This window comes from Suncus etruscus, chromosome 9, assembly GCF_024139225.1.
Source record: "Suncus etruscus isolate mSunEtr1 chromosome 9, mSunEtr1.pri.cur, whole genome shotgun sequence".
In the NCBI taxonomy this organism is placed as follows: Eukaryota; Metazoa; Chordata; class Mammalia; order Eulipotyphla; family Soricidae; genus Suncus; species Suncus etruscus.
Window position 1 is genome coordinate 81,878,668 of NC_064856.1, and position 21,290 is coordinate 81,899,957.

General features: G+C 43.8%; 1 protein-coding gene across 2 annotated transcripts; it reads right to left on the minus strand.

Moving 5' to 3' along the window:
- Positions 1 to 1,127: 1,127 nt before the first annotated feature.
- Positions 1,128 to 21,245, minus strand: PAX6 (paired box 6). 2 transcript variants are annotated; one of them, XM_049780091.1, is made up of 11 exons: positions 21,179 to 21,245; positions 17,521 to 17,651; positions 16,705 to 16,746; positions 16,395 to 16,610; positions 15,520 to 15,685; positions 9,264 to 9,422; positions 8,745 to 8,827; positions 8,329 to 8,479; positions 8,114 to 8,229; positions 3,056 to 3,206; positions 1,128 to 2,177 (listed from the first exon to the last, which is right to left on the minus strand). In XM_049780091.1, exons 1-11 carry the CDS (start codon positions 21,186 to 21,188, stop codon positions 2,092 to 2,094), a joined length of 1,311 nt encoding a protein of 436 aa, XP_049636048.1. In that variant the 5' UTR covers positions 21,189 to 21,245; the 3' UTR covers positions 1,128 to 2,091. The 2 variants fall into 2 exon arrangements, with proteins under 2 accessions (XP_049636048.1, XP_049636049.1); XM_049780092.1 differs by lacking the exon at positions 16,705 to 16,746.
- Between the last annotated feature and the right edge of the window lie 45 nt (positions 21,246 to 21,290).

Genomic DNA, 21,290 nt, shown 5'->3' on the forward strand with positions numbered 1-21,290 from the left:
TCCTTAAAACTTCAATATCTATACTTCTGATTACTTGCCTTATAAAATATAAACAGAACAAAGAGCAGAGACAATTTAGTGAGACATGTCTTTGTCACATGCCATGAAAGCTTTTATTCTGAACTGTCAGAACTCCCGACCTTTGACTAAAGTTGGCCAAAGAAAACGTATCTATGTTGACTTATATGATGGATAGAACAGACAAAAATAAGAGTTAGGCAGGCCTTTTTCACCTAACAAAGGCTTATTTTTTTCCCCATCCTTTTGCTTGAGCTCAAGCACTCCTGCCCTGCGTGCCGCCACTTTAAACATGATCAGATCTGTGCTTCATTGCAAATAACAACTGACCAACAATGGGCCCCCGCTTCATAGATTTGGGAATGTTTGGCTTAAGCTGCCAATGACTGAAGGCCTTTAACTCCCACCGGCCAGTCACAGTCCGCTTTGTTGTTGTCTGTTGATGTGTCTGTGCTCATTATTCCTTGACATGCAGCATCCCCCCTCCACCCTCCAACCATCCACAACCACACAGAAAGCGAGATTCAAATGGGAACAGCTGTAGTGGTTCAATGGGAAATGATGCCTCTTGTGCAAAGAGGAGGGAGACAGAAAAGGGAGAGGGGCCTATTTGAGAAAGGCAACAGCTTTCAGAGAGTCTTGTCTAAGAAATCTACTTTTGAATATACTTCAATGAAATCACTGTTGAAATAGGCTGACAATGGTAATCTGTCCAGATTGAAAATGCCAGCCTTAATTCAAAAGACAATTCCTACTTAATAGCTTGTTGCATTTTTAAATTATTTCTAGACTTTGCACTTCTGAATTAAGGAACATTATGGTAATGTTTCCCAGTAGCTCCTAAATCTGTGCCCACAAAAAATATATATCTATGCGGTGGGGTTTTGTGGGCACAGATTTGCACACAAATTTAAGTGGAATATTTTTAATGCATTCTGATTTATGTTTATGTGTAATCATTTTTCTTTAAGGACTTTGAAAATTTAAAGTATGTGTAAGCAACCATTATTTAAAATGTTATTCTATCATAGTAACAAAATTTGTAACACCACACTATAAGGTTAAAAAGAAAATAGTATAATAAAGGAAATACAAAGGCTTTGGCATGGTTTTTCTTACAATCAACAATGGTTAATTTTGATATGTAGTTGTGAACAACTTCAAAACACTTAAGTTTAAAACTCTTGCAAGCACTTTTAATTGATTAGGAATGAATTCTAGATGCACATAATGATTGGACGGTGAACAGTAATACAACTATATCTAAGAACAATTAACTTTTGCTGGCCAAAAAAGAAAGGTATGATTGCATGAAAATGTGTATAAAACATCTATAGAGTATTCTTGTCAAATATAAATGAAATTAACTTTATTATAGAAATCATTCTGAGGATTTCTAGGGAAGACAAATACTTACATTTTGACATAAACAAATTGGATTATATCGAAGACACACTACCTTTAGCTATCAACTTTTTCCTTCCTTGAATTTATATCTTACCTTGTTTTTTTTTTTTTATTTGCACATAACTTCATCTGTTAACAACCTTTGGAAAACCAACAGATATTTCTCACATAAAATCTAGTGCATGTTGTTCCGGGTTTAATTATATGCAAAAGAATGATACAAACTTGGAACATCAGTCCATAAACTATGAACAGATGGGTAGAAGTATTCGATATATCTTGATAAAACTCTTAAAATTCATGGCAAATTGTTGATCATGTTTTTCTTATTTTTTAACAACTTCATGATCAACACAGTTCAAACATCCATCCAGTCTACATTGTTCTTTTTTTTTTCATTATAACATACAAATGCCCATTTACAAATAATACACCAAAATGAATAAAAGTTTGGATACCAAAATGAAGATTTGTTCCAACTGATTTTGGGACTTCTGTATGCAAAGGTCCGTGTTTCAAGTCCATTCCCCAGTAGTACATTACAGGACACAATTGCAGAACTGAAGTGCTTCTAACAGTCATTTTTCTTTATTTCCTGAATGTCCAACTGTTGTGTCCACAGAGTCACTGACCGAATTAAAACAATATATTCTTTCTGGAATATTTTTACTGTAATCGTGGCCAATATTGAGACATATCAGGTTCACTTCCAGGAACTTGAACGGGAACTGACACACCAGGGGAAATGAGTCCTACAAATAGATGAAAGAATAGATATGTAGATCTTTCCTTCAAGAGACAGGCACAAAGTTTGAATTTATAAGTTTAACAAAAAATGATGATACTTTCTAACATGTTATTTATTTTAAAAAATTATATCAAGGGATGGCTCAAAGAGTTGAACATATGCTTTGTATGGAGGAAGTTCAAGTTGGATTTCTGGCAGTGCATTGTCTGGCACTGCTGGAAGTAACTCCCCAGCATAGAGTTGAGAGAAGCCCCAAAGCACTGCCAGGTGTGGCCCAAAACCAAATAATAAGAATTAATAATAATACAATTGGAAAGAAATGTAGCATCTTCAGGAACCAGATAATAAATTTATGTACAACCATTCACAAGAAAAGTAAACATACTTGAAATTATAGCAGTACAATGATTCAATATGATACTTCTTCGTTTGAAATGAAGGGCATTAAGAAAAAAAGGCCTATAAGAGGTGATCTGATATGTACCCCTTACTATACAGCTTAGGGGGTTGTGATGGGTACCCCCATGTACCTCATCCATAAGTTTCAGCTAATAATCTTTCTTAAAATTTTGCAGTTTTAGGCCTTGAATTAACATACAATTTCTGGGACATTTAAACTCGGAAAAATTTCCTTGAAAACTTCCTTCATTCATTCATCTTCCTTCCACCCTTCCTTTCTTCTTTTTTGTCTCTAGTTACTAAATAGCTTACTATTTCTAAATAAGTTACTAAATAGCTCGCCTTTCTATTTTCCCAAAAGAAGTAGGCAGCAAATGATTTGCCTCAGGATCACATAAGCCAAGAGATTCTTGGACTGGAAAGTTATGACCTGGCCAAAGATTTGGCGATCCCTAGCATAGCCTATGGGGAACAGTGACTCACCTGTGGAAGTGGTGCCCGAGGTGCCCATTGGCTGACTGTTCATGTGTGTCTGCATATGTGGAGGAGTATAGGTGTCATAACTCCGCCCATTCACCGAAGGGCTGGTAGGCAGCATGCAGGAGTACGAGGAGGTCTGGCTGGGAACGGGCGGCTGAGGAAAGAAAGACCAACCTGTGGTTACTGAGAAACATCACACAAACACACACACCCCAGGCTCCCTTCCCAACAGGAACTCTGCCAACACATCTGCCAACAACTCTGCCAATACCATAAAGATGCTAGCAGGGAAAATAAAGGAATTCTGTCTGATAAATATGACTAGATGTCTAGCTGGTCCTTCCATTAGCAACTGTCAAAGTCTAGTTGCCTATGGCCTGCAGATCTAAAGTTCTGTGAGTTAATAGTGGAGAGTGTCTAAGGGGGTGGTGGCAGAGGTTCAACTTGAAATTTTTTAAGAACTCTAAATTAAAATAACTGTCCAGCTAAAAGTTTGGCACTATTGAAAAAAGGAATACAATTTTCTTATTTTTATCTTGAACTTCTAGTAACATCTTTCTCTAGAGAGCTTATAGCATGAAAATGTCCGTTAATAACACATGGGGTCAAAAAGGGGGGGGGGAGCAGAGTGATATCACAGCAGTAAGGCATTTACTATGCACGCGGCCAATACAGGACCGACCCTGCTTCGAATCCCGGCATCCCATATGGTCCCTCCAACCTGCTAGGAGAACTTCTGAGTGCAGAGCCAGGAGTAACTCCTGAGCATCGCCAGGTGTGACTCCCCACCAAAAAAAAAAAGAAAGAAAAAAGAAAACCCAAGAATTATAGCACAGCAGTTATAGCACAGAGGTCGCCCATGGCTGACCTGGGACAAACCCGTGTTCGATTCTTGGCATCTCATATGATCCTCCAGAGCCTGCCAGGAGCGATTTCTGAACACAAAGCCAAAAATAACTCCTGTATGGTCCAGGTGTGCCCCAAACCTCCCACCAAAAAAAAAAAAAAAAAGAAAGAAAGAAAAGAAAAGAAAAGAAAAGAAAAGAAAAGAAAAGAAAAGAAAAGAAAAGAAAAGAAAAGAAAAGAAAAGAAAAGAAAAGAAAAGAAAGAAAAGAAAAGGACCATACTCCAGGTATTCAGTAACCCTCAACTCTATAGCTCAAACTTTAGGGCAGAAAAGAGTGTGAGAATTTCTCTATAAAATTTGGTTTAGGAGAGTAGGTACAAGGCCTAAAAGGCTAGGATTTATACTTTGTTTTTTGGTTTTTGTTTTAATATCTTTATTTAAACACCTTGATTACAAACATGATTATGGTTGGGTTTCAGTCATGTAAAAAACACCCCCCTTCACCAGTAGGATTTATACTTTGTATTGGAAGCTCCTGATTTGATCCTCTAAGTAAAACTTGGAACAAATGTCACCTTACCCATCACCACCAATAATAATAATGATAATAGGGGCCGGAGAGATAGCATGGAGGTAAGGTGTTTGCCTTTCATGCAGGAGGTCATCAGTTCGAATCCGGCGTCCCATATGGTCCCCCGTGCCTGCCAGGAGCAATTTCTGAGCGTGAAGCCAGGAATAACCCCTGAGCACTGCCGGGTGTGACCCAAAAACCACACAAAAAAAAATAATAATAATAATAACAATAACAACAACAATTTGTCCTAAGAACTTTGATAGACTCTTCCAGTTGGACTAAAGAGATTCAAGATTTTTTGAAAAGGTAGATCATTAATGAGGTAAGCTTAAGGTGTTCAAAATCCATCCTAAAGCTGTAACCCTCTTACATAACCCATAAGCCTATAATTGTTGCTAACCTAAAAGTGGTGTAGCTCTTTCTAAGTGCTTATGGGTTTTTTGATTTGTTTTTGGTTTGATTTGGGAGCTTACTCCTGACTCTGTGCTCAGAAATCAGTGCATAAGGAATGATCGGTCAGCAGTGCACAAGACAAGCCACTACCACCCACTGTACTATCACTCCAACCCTTTTACCTAAGTGTTGGAAATGTGGAGTTGAGAACAACTTTTCTACAAAATTATTTAAAAAAAAAATACATGGAACTAGAACAAAGCCCTTCATGAGCTCTTAGGCCATGTCATGAAACTCAGGATGCATGAATTCATAGAAATCTAATATGGAAAAAAGGGCTGTAATAATACAATAGTACAACACTGTTTCTTTAGAGAACATTCCAGATCCATATTCTCATTAGAGATAGCACAGCAGAGTGATCGAGAAGGCAGCAACCCTTTGCAAAAAATCTTGTTCAGCAAAATAAATTGATGAATAGAAAAGCTAGCACCCCCTAACCCAGACTCAGAAACTGAGTAGTTTGGATACTTCAATGACTAATCATTTTTATTTTCTTGACGTTTTTGAAATATATGAGCTTACAGGGGAGGAGGGCTAGCAAGCAGTACTCAGTAGCCCTGAGGGACCCACTGATGTCCCAACAAAGCTGTCAGTTCAATGCAAAAGCCAGGGGACATAATTTTGCTCAGGCCTTATGTTACCAAGGATACCCAGGTCACTTCAGAGGAGCTGATGGCATCCATGGTTTCACCTAGTGCCATGTGGTATCAGGAATAAAACCTAGGTAAAGGGGCCGGTGAGTTGGCTTTAGAGGTAAGGTGTCTGCCTTGCAAGCACTAGCCAAGGAAGGACCACGGTTCGATCCCCCGGCGTCCCATATGGTCCCCCCAAGCCAGGGGCAATTTCTGAGCACTTAGCCAGGAGTAACCCCTGAGCATCAAATGGGTGTGGCACTAAAAAAAAAAAACTTAGGTAAAACGTATGCTATACATGTGCCCTAATTGTTATTTTCACTCCTAAACTGTGTGATTTTTATAATACTGGATATTATTATTTTATTACTTCTAAAATCACAGAGTTTAGAGTACAAATTTTCACATGACAGCAGATGCAGAAGCCATTTGCATTAAAAAAAAAAGTAGCATCCAAGGTGCTGGAGAGATAGCACAGCGGTAAGGCATTTGCCTTGCACGCAGCCAACACAGGACAGACGGTAGTTCAAATCCCGGCATCCCATATGGACCCCTGAGCCTGCCAGGAGTGACTTCTGAGTGCAGAGCCTAATACAACCCCTGAGTGCCGCTGAGTGTGACCCAAAAATAATAATAATAAAGTAGCATCCATTTAGTGGCTTATTCATTTTAAACATGTTATTGCCACAGAAGTCTATGTCCTGATTCAATTTAGAAAGCTGGGCCACACCTACAGTGGTCTTAGTGATTGTAGCATGGCTGTAATATCAGGTTCAAAAAGACAAACCATGGGACCAGAATGATAGTACAGTGGGTAGGGAGCTTTCATTGTACAAGGACAACCTGGGTTCAATTCCCAGCATCTTTTTTTTTTTTTTTTTGGTTTTTGGGCCACACCCGGTGACGCTCAGGAGTTACTCCTGGCTATGCTCTCAGAAGTCGCTCCTGGCTATGCTCTCAGAAGTCGCTCCTGGCTTGGGGGACCATATGGGACACCGGGGGGTCAAACCGCGGTCCGTCCTAGGCTAGCGCAGGCAAGGCAGACACCTTACCTCTAGCGCCACCGCGCCGGCCTAAATTCCCAGCATCTTATATGGTCCAAAGCATTGCCCTGAGTGAGCACTAAGCACCAATGGATGTGCATGTGCCTCCCCACTCAAAAAAAAAGCAAACAAAAAGACAAGCAGTCACTTGTTTCTGATTCCCAAAGTCTGTTTCTCTAGGCAGCCTGGCTTCTGAAAAATTCCAAGACAGTTGTAGCAAGTAATACACTGTTAATCAATTCATTAATTTGCATTCATTGCACAATGGCCACTAACATCCAGATACAATAAAAATAAACATGAATAAATCTGAAGTTGCTTATCTAGTCACTTCTGCATTATTCTGGAGTGTGAAACATTTTTTTTTCTATGAGAAAAATTAGAAATGTAGCCAAAGATACTCAGCAGAGAAGAAAGAATATATATAACCCAGAATTGCTTCCAGCAGAGGCTTATATTGGCCAATATCTGACCACTGGGGCAGCTCTAATTGTTACACAAATACTATTTCTAGGAAAATCACTGAAGAAGCTCCCTTTCCCCCTAGTATTAATTCATCTATCTCTAAAGTTTTGGTATACCTTATCTGTTTTATACAGGTTCCATCAGAATGGCTATTGTGGTATAACTTGTAGCACCAACATAGCATATAAAAATATAAAAATATATATATATAAAAAAGTACCAACATTTCTAGACAACTATAAGAGCTGCACACTTTTTACATGATTACTGCAGAGACACTAAATTTTTATCAAATCTTTCTTTTTTTTACTGTCAGATATAGTGAGAAGTTAAACTTTTCCTTTATATTACATGTCCGTATATAAATATCAATCCCATTCTTTTTTGTTTTGTTTTGTTTTGTTTGGGGGGTCACACCTGGCAGTGCTAGGGGCTACTCCTGGCTCTACGCTCAGAAATCACCCCCGGCAGGCATGGGGGACCATATGGAATGCCAGAATTTGAACCACTGTCCTTCTGCATGCAAGGCAAATGCACTACCTCTGTGCTATCTCTCCAGCCCCATTCTCAATCTTTCATATTCATCATATGTTTATCCCATAATATTCAAAATGCATATACAAATTATATATTCATTAATATGAGCATATTAAAATAAACCCATATTTTATGTTTACTAACTCTTTACAATTGACTATACAGCACAGTATCTCCAAACAGTAGCCACAATCTTCATGACCCCCAAAATATAGCCCAATCCTACTCAACACTATCAAATTAACATTCTCTGTCTGCAAAAAGATCAACTTGACTGAACATCAGGGTGAATCTTTTTTTTTTTCAGGACATAAATTATCAATCAATCAACTAAAAGATTGGATTGACTGTTTTCACCTCAGATTTGACTGGCCTAGCCAATCACTGCAATAAGAAAGACTTCCAAGGGTACACAAAGGCCAATGAGGTCTATGTGTCCCCCAACTCTGCCTCACTGCTGCTCCCGCAACACGCACGAAGCAGGCATCTACCAGCAGCCTCACTTACTTGCATAGGCAGGTTATTTGCCATGGTGAAGCTGGGCATGGGTGGCAGTGCGCTGTATGTGTTTGTAAGAGCTGTATCTGTCCGGCCCAACATGGAACCAGAGGTGAAGGAGGAAACTGGAGGGGAAGAACGTGACAGACAGTCTTGATGAGAATCAAAACCATGGACAAACAGGTTCAAACACTTCACCTCGAAGGATTAATACTTCAAAGTACCTGGTGTGGTGGGTTGTGGGATTGGTTGGTAGACACTGGTGCTGAAACTACTGCTGATAGGAATATGACTAGGTGTGTTGCTGGCCTGTCTTCTCTGATTCCTCAGCTTCTCTTCCCTTCTCCATTTGGCCCTTCGATTAGAAAACCACACCTGGAAATCAAATGGGACAGTAGTTAGCAACTATGTTCAATCCCAACTCACCACCCTGGCACATCTGCTGCAGTTACATACACACCCACATACAAAAACACTCACACAACTACTATTTGCATGCACATGCACAAAAAAATAATTAGCAGACTGAACCTGTATTTTCTGTACAAACAAGCAATATTTTTAGAAGCCCCTCTGTCTCTAACTTTTCTAGACAAATTATATGAACCACAGAGCATGAAACCACACACTGCCTGGGTACCTGTATTCTTGCTTCTGGTAGATCTATTTTGGCCGCTAGTCTTTCTCGGGCAAACACGTCTGGATAATGGGTTCTCTCAAATTCTGAAAAAATAAATTGAATTTTCTACATGTGCCAGAAAGATGCAAAATATTTTGCCCAAGTCCTGAGTCAAGCTGGTTTTCACTTCTGCATTCCAAACAATTCTCATATGGACTGAACTTAGAAGAACTGCCCACCACAACCCAGCTAACTTTTGGCAGGAATGGCATTCAGGGACCTTCTGTGACCCAAATTAAGAAAATCATTGGGTTTGTTTCTTCTGAGATGTCAGACATTTAGTCTTTGAATTACAGGTACATAAAAAGAAAAAAGAAAATACACAGCAACTGAAAAGATGCCCAGAAAAGAAAAAAAGAAAGAAAGAAAAAACCTTTTCAGCCCTCTATGCATACAGCTCTGGCTAAAGTTAGTTCTTTGTACTGAAGATATGACATTTACTTTCATTTACTATTTATCTACTTTGAAAAACTCCATCACCTTTCTCCAGGGCCTCAATTTGCTCTTGGGTGAAAGATGTTCTATTTCTTTGTAGCTTCCTCTTTAGCTGAAGTCGCATTTGAGCCTCATCTGAATCTTCTCCGTTGGAACTGATGGAGTTGGTATTCTCCCCCCCTCCTTCTTGTTGTTGGCAGCCATCTGAAACAAAAAGAATAAGACAGTAAAAGAAATTTAGAATAACTTGGATCATCCGAAGGGATTGGCTATAGCCATAAGCTCCAAAAGTTATATATTCAGACATTCTAGTCAAAACTTATCCAATGTAGCTAAGTGTTGGCCTTTCTTTAATAAAAAAAATTAGTTTTTTTATTAAGTGTCACCTGATCACCATTTGTTTATATCAAGGTAAGATTATATAATACAGACACGAGTGGCATTTCTTTGACAAAAGCATCTGTGAAGATTCTGGTAAAAATGATCCTTTATTCGTGAAACTTCACTCCCCGAATGCCTCAAGCAGTTTTCTTTTCCTACAGAATTTATTTACCTATGGCTGTGTTGGGAAAATAGAAGAGTGATGTACAAGATTTCAGTTGATCTATAATCAGTAATTCCTATCTAATCAATTAGATGTTGATAGGTTTGTAGAAAATGCTATTAAGAAACCAAACCAAGCTTGTAATCTTTTTAAAAAAATATTTATCTAGTTTTTATTTGAATTCTGCACAGTCAATTTCATTTTAAAGGTTGTGAATTTAGAAGTGCTCGCATTGTTCTGCAGTTTTATTCAACTATTGTATGAGTGCGCTTTGCCTTGACACCTATTACGAGCACAGCTGTAATTATATCATCACCAAGAACAGGCTATAATTGCTGAAAATGGAATTTTATATTTAGATAAAAGGACTGTCCATTCTTTGTAATGTGTTGCACCAGAGAAAAGTAAGATTTCTTTTAAAATTTTAACGTGTAATTTTAAAAAAGAAATAGTAGAGAGTTCACTAACTAGCTAAATATGCTATGGTGCAGCTGAATCCTTGGCATATCACCGAAGTGGTACATTTTTAATTAGGGCATTTCCACCACTTTTAATGTAATTTCTATCATTAAACAGGAGAAAGTTTTATTGTTTTGCCTTGCTGCTTGGAGGGCAAGATATCAGCTTGGGCTCTCTGGTTGAGTTTTATTCCTTGCTTGGGAAGAGTCCGCTGTGACTGGGTCTCCAGAACTACAGAGCTGGGTCTTAGATCCAGAATTCCCAAGGGACACCAACAGGAGCTGTTCTTCCTCAGGTCATACTAGAAACTTGGCCACTTGGAGGGGGAAGGGGCTTCTAGAGGGGCCTCGGTGGGAATCGACTTGGCCAGGAATATCATTTATAACCAGGAGACAATAGGCAGTGCCTTCAAAGAGTTCAGGGAATTGTGACAGGATCTAGTGGGATCTTTTCAGGAACTTTGAAATGTTTTAAAACCCCAACTTTCTCCCCCATTTAAACAGGCGGATTCATCAGCACTGGCCACCATATGGGCCCTTGGAGATCTATTGAGATGACCACCAACACTTGAATAGCAAGGGGCTGCTTTTCAGGGCCACACAATGCCCCGTGAGTAAGGGAAACTATTAAACTCCTGGGGCAGGAGCGTTGGCAAACTTTCGTGGGCAGAATTTTGAGGCCACAATGAGCCAGGACAACAAAAGGATTCTCTTGAGGCGTGCAGCGGGCCACATTGTGTTACAAGAAGCCCAGTCAACAGACTTTTCAGTGAAGTGTGTTAACCCCTTTGCTCTGCTCTCATTAATCACTGTCCGAAGAGCAGGCGCCTCAATGCTATTTAGGGCGCTTGGCTGGGGGGGGGGGGAGGATGGAGGGTGGGTAGGGGAGCCAAGGCGGGAGAGGGGGTCTTAGGGAGGGGAAAGAGTAGAGGATGAGGGGAGCAGTGACAGAGGGAGGGAGAGTGTGGCCATAGGAAGCAGGGGAGTTGAGGAGGGGAGTGGTAGAGAAGAAGAAAGGGCTCCCAAGAGACCAAGACAAGAGGTCAGAGAGGTAGAAGGACAGAAAAGAATGGAGAGAGAGAGAAGAGAAACAAAAGGATGGAAGAAGGAAGATAATGGAGAGGTGTTACATACAGGCTGTAGCTGTACTCTGGGCTGTCTAGTTATGAAACACATGAGATAGGGCTGAAGGGGAGGAGAGAGGTATTGAGGTGAGGGAAAGCAGCTGAATACATCTGAGCTGGCACAAGCATCTGTACTAATTTACCATTTTGAGTTTTTCCGGATGTCTTTTCAAAGTGTCTTTCAGGGAAAGGGGGGATAAAGAATATCCATTCCACCTACCTACACCCATATGTGCTCATTGCTTATTTGGGACCAACTAAAAGGCAAGGTGGGTTTTCTTTTGTGAACACAAACAACAGAGTCCATATGCATCAAAATGCCCTTGAATTCGGACTTGATGCTGAAGCACTCACCATCTCATCTCACTCAAGGCCTTCTGGCGTGGCCCTGCCCCCAGTTCTACCAAAAAAGAAAAAAAAAACAACAACACCATGGGTGTCCCAAGCCCCCACCCCCACCCCAGGACATTGTTTGATCTTGTTAGTTCTTTGCCGGTTTCCTAACTGAAACATGGAGATTTGCTCTATATTTTCACTGTCTTCTCCTTCTTTCCAATCCCCCAACCTGCCTTCCTTGCAAGTTCTACAGAGAATTCTATAGAATTGACCTCGAAGGCATGGACCTGAATGCAAGTTGCTAATTTTAAGATATAAATAAACTTGGGGAAAATGGGGAGATGAGAAAGGAAAGAGTGGAATTAAAGAAAACTGGTAAAACAGAATCTGGTGCCTACCCTCTCAGATCCCTGCAGAAAGCTGGGTCAAAGTGTGTTTGCTACTTTCAGAGTAACAACTTTCTGCAAACCCCCCTGTGACAGAGAGGACACGCTGCTTTCTTAAGTTGGGCAAACCTCCTTTTTTAATTTCCTTAGTGTATTTACCTTCTACAGTTGGAGCTTTTAACCAAATAAAACTAGTAGTTGCATCTCGAATTCCCCACATGATAACCCTAAGTGACAGACAATTAAGACATCTTCTTCAAAAGGCGCCCTGGAGCTAGCTAGGGAGCAAGGCAAAGAAGGGGCCTTCAATGGGCGCCGTCCACCTTCTAGCCTAATCCGTGAGAAGGCAAGTGAAAGCGCCTCCCATTATCCCAGCCCTTGCACCATCTGACGCTGGGGATAGGATTTGTTTCCTGGAAGAAGGGGAGGGGAGGTGGAGGGAAAGAAAAAAAAAAAAAAGACGCTGGGAAATAAAATCATTCCTTAGTTTCTTAGTGTCTTAATCAGTGAGGCGGAAAACAAGCAAGAAAAGATAGCAACCCGGTTGCGGCACCTTTTCAGCTCTGGAGCACGGATCAAAACATTGTAGCATCTGTTGAAAAGGAGACGGACTAAATCCTATAGAGGGCCTGGGTATTACTGGGGGGTAGGAGGGGGGGTGGGAGGAGACCAGAAAGAGTGTCTCCGTGATCCCTAAAACCACCAAATCGCTGGAGAATTGGGGCTGGATAGAGTTGTCTCCTGCGGTGGTTGTGAGCTCACGTCATGATGATTTTATTCACGCCGCGTGGCGTTCATCAGATGGAAACCATATTTGTTTCCCTCGGAGACCTAACCTCGCCTTATGCTTTCTGAGTAATGGACTCTTTAAGAGGGACACCCCTCCCCCCCCCAAAAAAAGGACTTTCTGGGCAAGAAATGCGGAGTAGAGAAGGAGGAGGGACTTTGCAGTGCCAAAAGCCTAAGGTTTCCCCAATACCAATACCCTGCAATAGGCCGGGACTCTGGACTCTATGGCTGAACTGGAAGCTGGTGGCAGGGGTGGGGGTCAGAACCCCAGAACAATGCATAAGAGAGGGGTGGCCTCTTTTTTTTTTTTTTGTTTTTTGGGTCACACCTGGCAGTGCTCAGGGGTTATTCCTGGCTCCAGGCTCAGAAATTGCTCCTGGCAGGCACAGGGGACCATATGGGGCGCCGGGATTCGAACCGATGACCTCCTGCATGAAAGGCAAATGCCTTACCTCCATGCTATCTCTCCGGCCCCCTCTTTTTTTTTTTAAGTCTGAAAATCTAGCAATTCGGTGCCTGAAAGTTAAAAGTTCCCCTAACTAGCGCCACCTCCAGCCCCTTACCCGAACGCACTATCTGATCCTGCCTTAAGTTCCCAGCCTTAAGCAGGGGTCCCCTTTAGGAGAAACGGTGCAACTGGAAAAGCAATTGCCTCAGGCCCCCGGGGTGCAAGGAAGGTGCCCAGTTTCTACAACCCACCCTAATGTGAGCCTTCTCGGCCAATGGAGAGGAGAGGTTCAGCAGTCCTCCTCTGCACCCCTGGCCTCAGTGCCCCCAGATACCCCTTCCCTTGCCCCACAAATTTCTGAAACTGCCCGGTTTAGATGTGACCTGTGAATGGAGCAGCTTCAAACTGCACCGAATGGAGAGGCCGGACAGACACCCAGAGAGCAGACAATTTGAAGTTGGGGGTGTCCCGAGGACACCTGTGCAAGTGTGCTAGTTTTGCAGTTTTTAAGGGGTGAAGGGGTGTCAGATATGTTCAAGTTGACCCCAGCTTGGAGGCAGCGCTTCCTGGGAGCTCCTGTTGCACCCCGGGGAAGTGTCAGGATGAGAACCTGGCAGGCAGGTTGCCCAGCAGAGCCCGAGTCTTGCCGGTCCTTTCTGTCCTAGGCCTCCGCCGCCCGCTGGAAGCAGAGTAGAGCTTTGCTTCCTATCTTCCCAGTGTCCGTCCTATATTGTTTTCTGCTCTTAAAACTGACATGTCTAATTGGCAATTGGTGCCGAATCGTGTCCAGAGGTCTCTTGTGGAACATTTCTACAGCTGTCTCCTTCAACTAGACGCTTATTCATGTCGCCTTAATGAGAAACAAAACGTTCTCTAATGAGCAATTACAGAGCGACAGGATTGTTCCCATAACAAATTCTTGCGAGTGACAGAAGCATCCTTTGTACCAGATATTTCGCATACTGTTACCGATTTTCCCTTCTCTAGCGCAGCTCCGTGTGGACTCAGGGCATCCAGAGCTGATCAGGGAGAGCATAGGGCCGGTCAGCCCCAGGCTAGTCCCTCACCACCACCCCAGCCCAGAGCCCCTCGCCCCTGGGCTGCTTCTTGCTTGGGAGAGTGCATTGCCACGTCCCATTATCCCGCATATTATCTCCTTGTCAGGAGGACAACAAATACCGATTAATCTTCAGAGGAAATTGTTTCCTATTCTTGACCAAGATACCTTGGGGTATGGAGGGGAGGGGAGAACCACCCCCCACCTGCTCCTCATTCTTCCATCCTTCTCTTGCATCCTAGGATGTCCAGATTCCTTCTATCTTTCAGGTCCCAAAGCTGGTCAGGGAACTCCTAAATCCAGCTTATAGGGTTTCCAGCCTACCTTTCTTTGCCAGTCACCACCCACAGAGAAGGGAGGAGGACATAACTGGCAAGGTGGGGTATTTTGAAGGAATGACCACTACCTCATTAGCCCAGTACTCCATAGCACCTTACCCCTGATCAAGTAATTTATTAATTGCAGCAAAAAGCAAAATGATACAATTATATTTACCTCAAATTCTGTTAGTGCGTAACTTGTCACACTCCTACAACAAGGAGACTCCCCAGGCATTTTTTTTTTTTTTTTTTTTTTTTTTTTTTTTTTTTTTTTGGTTTTTGGGCCACACCCAGCGTTGCTCAGGGGTTACTCCTGGCTGTCTGCTCAGAAATAGCTCCTGGCAGGCACGGGGGATCATATGGGACACCGGGATTCGAACCAACCACCTTTGATCCTGGGTCGGCTGTTTGCAAGGCAAACACCGCTCTGCTATCTCTCCGGGCCCCTCCCCAGGCATTTTAATGGTAAATTTAAATGGGACAGTTAACTCTTAAAGAGAAACATCTACTCCTGTCCATTCCTCTCTTTCTCTCTGTCTCTATGTCTCTCTCTCTCTTTCTCTCTCTCTCTCTCTCTCTCTCTCTCTCTCACACACACACACACAAACACAAACATACTTGTATTGACATACAAAAACCTCATATTCCAAGACCAAATATAGCTCCACAAACATCACCTAAAAACAGTCAAAGTCATTCTGTCTCAAGGTATTGAAGACTCTTCTTCACTATATTGCCAACTACAGGAGTCAGAAAAAAAGAAAAGTTGAGGGAATTGGAAGATGAGCAAGGAATTGCCTATGCAGCAAATCTCAAGGATGGATGGATGGGGTTTTTACCTTGTGTAGGTTGCCCTGGCACGGATGTCCCTGGATACCAACCAGGGCGAGTGCCCCAGCTTCCCGTCTGCCCATTCAACATCCTTAGTTTATCATACATGCCGTCTGCGCCCATCTGTTGCTTTTCACTAGCCAGGTTGCGAAGAACTCTGTTTATCGATGACACCTGCAAATCAAACCAAAATCAAATCAAATGGTAGCGTCTCCTGAAGAAGTGAACACCCTTCTTAAACCCCATCTCAACACACCCACACCCATAAAGAATCCCTCTTAACACATTAAAAAGTTTCTAGCCATCTTGGGACAGAGTCATTATAGAAAGCACATGAGCCATCACTTTGGGCACAGAAATCAAATTGGATAGAGTATTAAGAGACTGGGGTTGGGAGGCTGGGGGTGGGGGTTGGGAACCCTTTATCATTGTTTAGAATCTCTGGTTGACCTAACTCAGGCAATTGCTTTGCTGTGTTTAAGGATATCCCTCACCCCACCCCGAAATGCAAACTTGGTTTACAGCTTTCTTTCACTTTAATATTAGGAAATAAGTGGGTATCTGTTGCCTGCAAAGAGGTTCAGACAGGCAGATTGTTAGGAGATCCAGTTTTCATTTTTCATTTTCTTTCAAGTGCCTTTCCTGAGTGCCTCCACCCTCTACTCTGCAACATGCAAATTAGGTGGACAATACCCCACACTTAGGTCAGGCATTCTTCTCAATCCTATCCCCCAGGTACTGAGGAGATCTAAAATCAGCAGCTAGGAAATTTAGAGACCAAGAGACCTTGGTAGAGAGGAGTGCAGGAGGAAGGAAAGGAAAAGATGATACAGAGGAGGCATGGAGCTTAGGGCAGGGAGGGGAATGTTCTCAGTGAACTTACACTTGGTATGTTATCGTTGGTACAGACCCCCTCGGACAATAATCTGTCTCGGATTTCCCAAGCAAAGATGGACGGGCACTCCCGCTTATACTGGGCTATTTTGCTTACAACTTCTGGAGTCGCTACTCTTGGTTTACTACCACCGATTGCCCTGGGTCTGATGGAGCCAGTCTCGTAATACCTGCCCAGAATTTTACTCACACATCCGTTGGACACCTGCATTGGGGAAGTGGACAGAAAACCACATTATTAATAATTTCAAGACAAAAATAAAATTGTTTAAGTATGCATTAAACAATGACAAGCTTACGTTTTGATTGTCCAGCACTTGGACTTTTGCATCTGCATGGGTCTATAACACAAAAATATACCTTCAATGGTATGAGAACTTACTGTAGAGAGCTTTCTTTCTTAAAATGACATTTGTAGCCCTAGAAACTACAAATAGGATGATACTTTCAAACAGTATGAATGTAAAAATACTAAAGTTTTTTTTCTTTTTAAAAATCTGTTTTCTTTAAACACTGCCTGAAGATGCATCAAAACGAAGTCAGGTTTTTTTGTGCTAACCTTTCTGAAAGGTTATATCTTCATGTAATAAAGAGAAAGTAAAATAGAAATCTTAACTTATTGTTTTCTTCAAAAATATGCCCAATTGAGTAAATGAGAATTAGGTATAGGGGAAGTAAATAGCATTTCTCTTTCTCAGCCAATATATATATACATATATTCTTCACAAATATGAAGAGGGCAAACAAATATTTCAGGTAATGGGATGAGGGAGAGGGAATGAATTTATGCTGGCTTACATAACTCAGCTATATAGTTCACAAACTATTAAACAATGTATGTTTTTAACCAATGAGAAGAGAAAGGTGTCATTTTTAAAATTCACAAGCATATTTTTTTCTGAAGCAGATGAGTTAGTTTACATGACTGACCCAAGTTGAGAGGAAAAGGGAAGGATGGCAGAAGGAAAGGGGACAGCAAGTCGGGGAGCAGGGTGGGGACTGGGATTGGGGGCTGAGGGGGGTACATAATTAGCTTTTACAGTAAGAAATGAAGAGAGGGTGTTGAGAGTGGAGGACCTCAGGGGTGGCGATTGGGGTGGCGCCGGGAGGATCACCTGCAGAATTCGGGAAATGTCGCACGGCCGGGCCCCGCTGTGAGCTAGTTCTACGATCTTCTGCCGGGTGGAGTCCGGCAGTGGCCGCCCGTTGACAAAGACACCACCAAGCTGGTTCACTCCGCTGTGACCTGAGAAAAGGGAGAGGAGAGCAGAGAAGAAGAAAAAAGAGAGAAGAAAAGAGAAAGGAGGAAGAGAAAGAGGAAGGGCAGGAGGAAAAGGAAAGAAAAAAGAGGAGGAAGAGGAGGGAAAGAAAGAGAGGAGAGGAAAACAACCACAATGCATCCTCTCCTCCTTAGTTCTTATGCTAGCCATCAGCAGTCAGATATTAAAAAAAAAAAAATCACCAACAGAACCCACACAGCCATGCAGGACACCAGGCAGCCTAGCTCCAAACACAGCCATATTCTTTCCCACTAAACTGAAGAAGTGGCATAGAAACTGCCACATAGCAATGAGCAAAAATACCACGACTCTATACCGCCATCAACCCAGCAATGCCCACAACCCACTGGCCTTTTTCAAAAACACTGGTTCAGTCAGCCTCTGAACCCACAAGGTGCAAACAATCAGCTCTGGAAACATCCTCTTGAAGATCCTCTCTGCATGTCATGGCACACTATGGAGTCCATAGAACCCCCCATGGAACCTGCAAAATCTCTGTCTCATTGGCACTGTGCTACCAAAACCTAGGCTGGAGTCCGGAAATATTCACTGTCACGCTCCAAACTGCCAGAGGCATCCCACAAGCAACAGAGAATTCAAAGTAAAAACTCAATAGAAGAGAAGGGAGTGAGCAGAGACAGAGGAACAAATCTGAAGTGTGTGAACCCCAAGAACCCCAACCTGGGATTCAGCTTCCTTCTAGTCATAAAGTGGCCCATATATCCAATGGGGTTGAGAGCTGGAAGTCTGTTCGCACACACTGCTACCTTTACTTATACCACTGAACTTGTTAAACAGGAATAAATATTCTATTTATCCCACACCTAGGGATAGATATTACAAGGAAACTCGTAGATAGAGAAAAAAAGGGGAGAGGAGAGAGAGAGAGGGAGGGAGGGAGCAAGAGAGATGCCAGTGTCCTTCATTCCTCCCTTATCTTATTATCTCCCAGCCTCACCCCATTGTCTAATCTTACAGAATAAGAGTTAGCACTCTGTGGACCCCCCTCCCCCAGAAATCACAGGCATACAAATAAAGCCAATTGCCAAATTCCACTTCCTTAAAAAAAAAAAAGATAAATCTCCAACCTGCAGCCCAGACTTTCTAGAACAGTCCTTTCCAGGAGAAGCCAGCGCCCAGCTCAGCTCTTGCCTCTCCTCTCCTTTCCTCTCTTCTCCTCTCCTCTCCTCTCCTCGCTTCTCCTTTTGAGCCTCCTGATAAATTGACTCCAGGAGTCTGAGCTTCTTAGCAATAAATAAGCTCCAAATATAGAAGAGGGGGGAAAATATGATGAGCTTCTCTGACATTTGTCTTTAAAATAAAACTAGCTGCACGTCAAGTTTGAGCTTAATTTCTGGAAATAGGCGGAAGTCGCTCCGGATCATGCATGGAAGGCTAATTGAAAAGATCAGTCGGGGCGCTTGTGGCAGCCTTGTCACTTTGTGACAGTGCTCCGCTCCGGGAAATTGCATCATCACGACAAACGGGACCATGATAAAAACGACCCTTTCTGTCCCTATTTGTAGATCACTCAGATGAGATGAACTGTACTCATTTCCCCTTCGAGGGGAGCCACGTTTTCAGGACAGCCGGAGGCTGGGGGGCTTGCTAAGAGGGGGGGTCAGAATCTCAACTGGATGGGAAGTGACAGGCGTTGGAGATCTGGGCCCAGCGCGAGTGGGGACATGGCAGGGACATCCTTTATTCAACAGAGCCGGGCCTAGTACACACTTCTGCTTGCTCCTCCATTCCTTTTTTCACCTACCTTTCCCTAGCAAGACCTTTATGCCTCCAGAAGGAAGGAAGCCGGTCTCCCCTTGAGATAAAAGAGAACTGTTTTCCCCCATCCCCAAGACAAAGGCTAGCCCAGAGAAAAGCTGACAGTTTGCAAACTTCCCGCACTGCCCGGTCACCCATCCCCGGGTCAACCAAGGCGCTCGCTCAAGTTTGCTTGATGCTAGAACTCTCCCTTCTCCTCCGACTCTCACCTTCATCGCACCCCATAGCAAAATTCACAAGCCCGCTTCCACCACTGTCGCCGCCGCCGCCACCACCACCACGCAGGCCCCGGAGACGCCAGGGCCAGTCGCCTCTGCCAGCGTCGAAATGGCAGCGAGGCAGAGCGACTCGAAGTTCCCCTGCAGAGGTTAAGCCTCAATCATTGTGTCCCTTCCCTTGGGACGGCTGGCGCTCTCGCCCAGTGGCGATGATTATGCGCCTAGAATTCGACCGCGAAGCATCTAATAGGAAAACATATGGTGTCAATTTGGATGCTCCTCGCCTTGCGCACCCGGGAGTGAGCGGCACAAAGCCCCGCGGGCTGGCCGCGACCCCGCGCCCCTCTGGGCCCGCCAGTCAGGCCTTAGCGGCCAACACTCCGTGATGCGCTCCCTGTCCGGCTCACCAGCCAGCCTTCGGCCCAAGAGCCTAAGTTCCAATGGGAAGAACCGGGCAATCACGAGTGCTGGGCCAAGAGAGAAAGGCACTCGCTTGAGCGCCTTGAGAGGTTCCCTGCAACTAAATGCGCCTTGGTGGTCTCTCCTGAGCACCGAACCCTCAGCTGCAGAAAGCTGGGGGTAGTTAGTATTTGAGGTTTCCTAAATCCCAGAGTTCTGGCTCTTCGGAAATGTGCCGAGTAGCTGGAGGATTTAGGCCTTTGTGCACTCCTAGAATAGCCAAGACATTAAAAGCCTCTCTAGACTCCGTATGGCCTCTACCGCAGGTTCGCTGGACCTATTGGGTTCCCAAGCCTACATCCAGGCTGGCTTAGACACATACCAGCGTCCTGTGAGTTGTGCAGAGAGGTGGGTTGGGGGCCCAGAAGACCTGGGCAAAAAGAGAATGCGAGATCTAAGTGCTCTGGAATTAAAGACCAGGCCCTATTTCAGGGCCACTTGTCCATTCCTGAGTGGGCAATGCAATGCCAACTTTGGGGTTCATCTTATTAGCTTCCCACATACAGGAAAGCCTTTAAAACTCACCTGACGGTGTGAATTTACACCCAGCCACAGGCCGGGTGTTCCACTCATGGGGGTAGGGGTGTGGAGGGGAGGAGCTGCCCTGAGAATGACTGAGGGAGGGAAGCCCCCCCCCCCAAACCAGCCCTGATCCTGAAGTCTTAGCTATGCCCAAAGGGGCCTCCTCCTAGCAGCCAGGAGAAGCCTTGCCCCTCCCTGCTCAGCCCAGCCCCTCTCTCTGGGGTCAGAGCCCGGGCAGGGGCGGGGAGGGGGTGTGAGTTACAGGATTTGGGGGGATGGGGTTTCTCTACCGCAGCTTGGCCAACTCAAATGGTCTGTTCTGAAGGGGCCAGTCCCTGCTCTTCCAGAAGCGAGAAAAGCGAGTTGCAGGGGCGCAGAGAGGGGCACAGCTGCAGCAGGTCCAAAGCTGCTCATGTCAGGAGGCTAGGTCAGCGGGGCTCCGCACCTCCAGGTCCTCCCAAACCCAATGGTCAGCGTCCCCACGCCCGAAGCCCAATCACACTAGAGGCACTTACTGTTCTGCATGCTGGCACTCGCTGGGGGCCGCAGGATCCCTCGGGGCTTGTCTTAGGGGCTCTGTGAGCATGAATACAGGCATTAATATCCAGGTCTCTGAGACAGGTAGGC

Excerpts from the sequence above, each read along its gene's own strand:
- PAX6 (XM_049780091.1), bottom strand. Across the intron at positions 15,686-16,394 it reads CCAACGATAACATACCAAGT|GTGTCATCGATAAACAGAGT; the intron begins GTAAGTTCACTG and ends TTTGATTTGCAG. Across the intron at positions 8,230-8,328 it reads CCCACAACCCACCACACCAG|TTTCCTCCTTCACCTCTGGT; the intron begins GTACTTTGAAGT and ends CTTCCCCTCCAG.